The sequence below is a fragment of the Strix uralensis genome, chromosome 16, assembly GCF_047716275.1.
Source record: "Strix uralensis isolate ZFMK-TIS-50842 chromosome 16, bStrUra1, whole genome shotgun sequence".
NCBI classification, from domain to species: domain Eukaryota; kingdom Metazoa; phylum Chordata; class Aves; order Strigiformes; family Strigidae; genus Strix; species Strix uralensis.
In genome coordinates, this window is record NC_133987.1 from 1,591,567 (window position 1) to 1,597,827 (window position 6,261).

Here is a 6,261-nt window from a genome sequence, read left to right on the forward strand (position 1 = left end):
CTTGTACCAACTGTTGGGCAGTGCACAACAGGCCAACCAAAAGATGCATCCTGCTTCCTAGACTTTATGAGCCTTTGGCACTTGCCTTTGGGGAGACTTGCAACTATGCGGGAATGGTCTCGTTACAGCTGCAGTAATGCTGAACAGGGCTCGGTGTGATTCCATGCAGCTTGCTGGCATCCCTGTATCTGCACTGATACCAGGACCACCTGCAGCCACGGACCCATGCTCATAGTCCCTTGCAGTGCTTCTGCGTCAGGCACTCTCACTGCCAGTGCTCCTTGCTCCGGGGGGCACTTGCTAATTCCCCAGCCTGAAAGAGAATGCACAAGCTAGAGGCTGGTTTCTTGCACAGACCCTGCAATCTCCATACCCATGGTGAGCCAGCCTTGGGCCACACTCTGGTAACCACAGCACATCCCTACAAGTGCAGAAGGGGAAGAACCCAAGCCACGGGTTTATTCAAGGGAAGCTGTGCCCGTGTCTGTATGTGATATTCCCCTAGCTCCAGAACTCAAAAACACGCAGACAGATTTCTATGACTGTGGCAGAGAAACTAGTGTTTCCATGCACAACCTCACCTTCTGCTTTCAGTCCAAATGCTTCTTTTGGGGGCAGGGGAATGATACAAAAAGCCCAAGTCCTGGGGAGAACTGCCCTGTGAAACACAGAAAGGGAATATATATCTGGGTCACTGAAACCAAAGCAGGAGTGGTCCCATCAGAGCTGTCCCCCTCAGAAAGTCCCCACCTGGGCACAACATGGAGCCGTGTAGTAGCTGTCATGCCAAAAGCATTTCCAGCCCCGCGCCTAGTGTGCAAGGTTTATTCTAGGAGCAGGTACCAAAAGAGCTGGGAGCAGGGGAGGGATAAAACTCCGCATATCAGTATCGGGGGAGCAAACACCTTGGCTCGTCCAGCTGGTCAGTTTGAGGCTGGAGTTCCATTGCTGGGAAGGAACATCACACCCCTCTGCCATCAGCTGGGCCAGCTGGGGGGTGAAGATATTGGCTCCATTCTCCCTCAGAGAAGGAAGCCGGGGACAGATGCCATCTCTCCTCTCCCCCAGACCTCACCCCAGCAGGATCAATCCAAGGGAGGTGACAGTCCCCCTGTGCTCTGCACTGCTGAGGCCACACCTGGAGTGTTGTGTCCAGTTTTGGGCACCTCAGTACGAGAGAGATCTCGAGGTGCTGGAGCGAGTGCAGAGGAGGGCAACGAGGCTGGGGAAGGGCCTGGAGAATAAATCCTGTGAGGAGAGATTGAAGGAGCTGGGACTGTTCAGTGTGAGGAGGAGAAGGCTGAGGGGAGACCTCATCACTACAGCTCCCTGAAAGGACATTGTAGAGAGGTTGATGATGGTCTCTTCTCACAGGTGATTAGTGACAGAACAAGAACCCTGTTGCTTTAAACTTCAACAGGGGAGGTTCAGACTGGACATCAGGAAAAAATGTTTCCCAGAAAGAGTGGTCAGAGAGTGGAATAGGCTGCCCAGGGAGGGGGTGGAGTCACCATCCCTGGGTGTGTTTAAGGGTCGTTTAGATGAGATGCTGGGGGATGTGGTGAGGGGAGAACTTTGTAGAGTAGGGCTGAGGGTTGGACTCGATGATCCCAAGGGTCTTTTCCAACCTGAATGATTCTGTGATTCTGTGAACATGGGCTGTGCATTCATTCCAGGGCCAGAATGGGGCAGCAGGGCACCCCTCCCCCCAGCCTAACTCTACCTGTCCTCCAGGCCAGCAGTGTCCAGAGGAAACTGCTGAAAATCATGTGGGTCAGTGAGCTGAAAATGGGGCTCTGTGTCTCCAGTGAGCCAACAGGCCCATCAGCCAAGTTAACAGGCTAAGCAGTGTTTCTCTAGTCTCTCACATCTTTCCCTGTGTTGCCCCAGGTTCCAGCGTCTCACCACGACACAGAATGACGGAGCATGAGGACTTCGCAAGCTTGGCTGGGTACTGGAACTCCTCTGACAGTTACCACTTCAGCCCTGCCAGTGTCATTGTCCCTGTGGTCTTCTCCCTCATCTTCCTCCTGGGCACAGTGGGCAATAGCCTGGTGCTAGCAGTGCTGCTGCGCAACGGGCAGATGGGCCACAACACTACCAACCTCTTCATCCTCAACCTCAGCCTGGCTGACTTCTTCTTCATTGTCTTCTGCGTGCCTTTCCAGGCCACCATCTATTCCCTTGAGGGCTGGGTCTTCGGCTCCTTCGTCTGCAAGGCTGTCCACTTCTTCATCTACCTCACCATGTATGCCAGCAGCTTTACTCTGGCTGCCGTCTCTGTGGACAGGTAACAGTCTAAGGATGCCCTTGGGCTGGGGAAGGAGGGCAGTCTGCGAAGCTGGAGTGAGTGAGGGCACGGGAACATCGTGGCCCACCACCTTCAGGCCGATGGTTCAAACCCCGGTGGTATCGATCCGTGCCAAAGGCAGTTTGGAGACCAGTCGTGTGTCTCTTGCCCTAACAACCCCCAAGCAGCACTTTCAGATCTCCTGAACGCAAAGCTGATGCTGCTCCTGTCTGCGCTTTCTGCAGGAAAGACCTGCCTTGCAGTTAGAGCATTTGAGACCCAAGCTAAGCTCCCCGCTGTGCCACAGACTCCCACTGAGTCACCTCGCTCTGTATTAGAGACGCCGCTCGGAGGGTAATAGCTATCCCCAAGGCACCATTTCAGAAAAGCATCGTGTGCAGGCAGCAAGGTGGTCAGAGGGCACCGTAAGAGAAGCCACATAAATACCCGAGAGAGATCCCAGTCTTGCAGTAAACATACCATTCCCCAGGGGCTGCCAGCCCAGGCAAAACCTGTCATCTAGCAATTCCTGTTCCCCCACCGCCCCCAGCCCTCCGGCACTGTGCGCAGAAGGGCACCTGCACTGTGAGCCGAGTCCCTTCTTGGGAAGTCACCCAGGGTGCTCTGGCCCCGATGGGTACCACCTACATTGTTCCCAAGGACTCTGAAAGGCGACTGTCAGCTGCCCCACTTCTGACGGAGCCCGCGCTTACGGTCCAGGATGAGGAAGAGGTCCCCACTGGGGTAAGCCTTGACTGCCACAGGGAACATGTCCTGTCCCGTCTTGCCCCTTGCGCTGGCTTCCAAGGTACCAAGACAAGATAGAGCCCAACAGCCCTCTGCAGTGAAGAGGTTCACAGCACTGTAGGCAGAAGGAACCTTCAGTACCAGGGAGTATCTGGGATGGGTTAAATCCCAGCAAAAAGTGTGGCTGGGCTACTCTTCAGCCCCCTTCCACTTTGTCCAGCTCCCAGGTGCCACCTGCAGAAATGGGCATCTCCTGGTTGGGGCGAGGGGGTCACGTGAAATCCCCGGCAAAAATATCCTCTGGGATTCCAGTGGTTACACAGTTTGGCTGCTGTCATGAGGAAGACCCAAGATTTCTCATGATTTAAGCCTCTTGCTTCCCTGCACCTTCATCACACGAGTGCAGTCTGCCTCTCCCGCCAGCTCAGAACCAGGCACAGTATCTCAAAAGAAAGGACATTTTGGCAATGTGCTAGTGCCTCCGTTCTCTCCCTTTCTGGTGGCACTTGTGTGCTGTAGTGCAGTGCTCCACCCAAGAGGTGGCTGCATTTCAGTAGGACATGAAGGGATTCTCGCTGAGCTGCCAGCAGCTTTCAGGATGACAGGACCAGCAAGCGACGAGAGTTTTGTCACACCAGCTGCATGTCTTATCTACCTGCTCTGCTGGCCTTACAGTGCATCAAATGAGCATCCTTCTGTGGACGCTGGCAGACTGAGGCTGCAGCAGCTGTGCTCCTGTCTGTGCTGACAGCTCCTCTCCATCCCCTAACCACAAGCACCAAGCCACCTTCTCTCCTTGCTGACATCGACAGCTTTGCCCTATGGTGTTGCCTGGAGGTGGGGGAGCAGAGCTGCCCATCACACCACATCTAGCCACTGTTGCTGGAGGGAGCAGACAGACCATCACTGCCTGCTTTGGGCTGGCCTGAGAAAGCAGACAGTGCCAAAAGGCAAGGGCCCCCCGGTCCCTTTGGTACCAAGGTGGAGGCAGCCACAGCTCCAGTGAGCAAATCTCACCCCTGCCAGGCTGGACAAGGCTGGAAATACACCTTCAGTGGGCAGGGGCCTGCACAGTGCCCATCACCCAGTGAAGCTTCCCCAGTTCCTGAATCCTCAGCTCAAACTTTCTGCTGGATAAATTCTGCCAAGCAGTGGATAGCTGCATGGTCTCCACAGTACCACCTCTCTGGCCCTAGCTCAGGGACATAACCCAACCCACCATGTACAGAGGGATGAGCCAGCCTAAGCCTGTGGGAGGAGAAGCATCCTTGCTAGAAAGAGAAAAGCTGCTTTACCCAGGACTGTACCTCAAATGGGGTGTGAGATAACATGTAGGGCCACTGCTCAGGGACCTCCAGGAGAATGAAGGAAACTCTTGTCCCTGGAGATTGTGTGGCCAGGCAGAGCTTGGCCGAAATCTCAGTGCTGGTTGCTTTGCTCTCCCCTCCAGGTACCTGGCCATACGCTATCCACTGCGCTCCCGGGAGCTGCGGACCCCCTACAACGCAGTGGCTGCCATGGCTGTGATCTGGGGCCTCTCTGTGGTCTTTGCTGGGCCCTACCTAAGCTACTATGACCTGATTGAGTGGGAGTCCAGCTACATCTGCATGCCTGGCTGGGAGGAGTGGAGACGCAAGGTCATGGACACCAGCACATTTGCCTTCGGCTATGTCATCCCAGTGCTGGTCATCAGCCTCTCCTACACCAGGACCATCAAGTACCTGTGGACAGCAGTGGACCCCCTGGAGGACATATCAGAGTCCAAGAAGGCCAGGCGGAAGGTAACCAAGATGATCATCATTGTAACCATCCTTTTCTGCCTCTGCTGGCTGCCCTACCATGTAGTCATCCTCCGATACCTCTATGGAGACTTTCCCTTCAACCAGGCCACCTACGCCTTCCGCCTGCTTTCCCACTGCATGGCCTATGCCAACTCCTGCCTCAACCCCATCGTCTATGCCCTGGTCTCCAAGCACTTCCGAAAGGGCTTCAAAAAGATTTTCAGCTGTCTCTTGAGGAAAAAGCACCGCAACAAGGTGCATGCGGTGCGCGCTGCCCACATTGTGCCTGGATTTGAGGCAGGCTCCACTGAAGTGTCCCAGATGCACGAGGAGAATAACAGGTGCGAGATGAACCCAGCCTCCATGGCAGTCCCTTCCAGTTCCTCCAAGCCCCTTCATATTTCTTAGTGGCCAAGCTCCACACCATCTGCCAGCTCAGCTGTGTCACCAGATTCAGGCCACTCTTTCCCACTGAGTGAGAGAGGATGCTGGAAAAGCAAGCCAGAAACTGCTATACACTGCTTCTGGCCTTGTCGTTCCTTCCCGTTCCCTGTGCCAACTGAGCCATCTTCCCACAACATGCTGCACGCGAGGGAAGGAATAGACCCAGGATGCTCTGCCCTGGTACGGCGGGGCCATCACTGTGTGTGCAGGTTGGGAAACGGGGCTGAAACAAGCGGGATTTTGGGTGGATTTGACACAAAGCCACTGAGGATCAGTCTACGTGGGAGAGGAACTTTAAATGTGATCAAGTAATTGATGTTTGTTCCCTTCTATACTAAAGACGGTTGCATTTGTGTTTTCAGTCTGGACACCAGGGAGTGCTTTGAAACAGAAAAGTAGACAAAAAAGACTATTAACAGCTTTACAGTCCTCAGCAGTTTAAAGGAAAGCATTACATCCAGTGGTCCTGGCTGAAATGTTTATTCCGTGCAGGATGTGCAATATTTGCTTACAAGGCGTTTGACCTTTGACCACTCAACAAGGCTCTTTTAACCAGGGAAAGTCCACAAAACCAGAAGTGGCTTATTCACTGGACCAAGACATTTTCAGTGTTGCTCAGTATAAAAAAAGGGCAGTAAACAGATAACCTGTGTTGCACACTCTACAGCTGAATACACCTGCTATGCGAAGTGTTCACAATCTGAATTCATGCCAATGACCTTCTCCAGAGGTTGGTTTTTCGGCGCACAAATGCACACCTGCTCATTTACTTGGATCTATGAAAAAACCTGTAGCAGCATGCGTAGCTCCTTGACATTTTGCAAATGCTTTCATTATTCATTATATATATTTCATAAGAACAATAGCAGCCAGTCAAGTAGGGCCTGGTCTCTGGAGTTTATCTCTGCTTTCTAACTGAATATTTGTGCTGCTGAAGCCGTGTCACGCAGATCCCCTGCAAAGCAAATGCCTCTGGCTTGCGGGCACGACTGTGCCGAA

At 53.6% G+C, this 6,261-nt stretch overlaps 1 protein-coding gene across 1 annotated transcript; it reads left to right on the forward strand.

The window, feature by feature from the left end:
- Positions 1 to 1,583: 1,583 nt before the first annotated feature.
- On the forward strand, positions 1,584 to 5,226 carry LOC141950683 (galanin receptor 2b-like). Its single transcript, XM_074885851.1, has 2 exons — positions 1,584 to 2,290; positions 4,488 to 5,226. The coding sequence occupies exons 1-2, from the start codon at positions 1,917 to 1,919 to the stop codon at positions 5,224 to 5,226; spliced, it is 1,113 nt and encodes a 370-aa protein (XP_074741952.1). The 5' UTR covers positions 1,584 to 1,916.
- Positions 5,227 to 6,261: the final 1,035 nt, after the last annotated feature.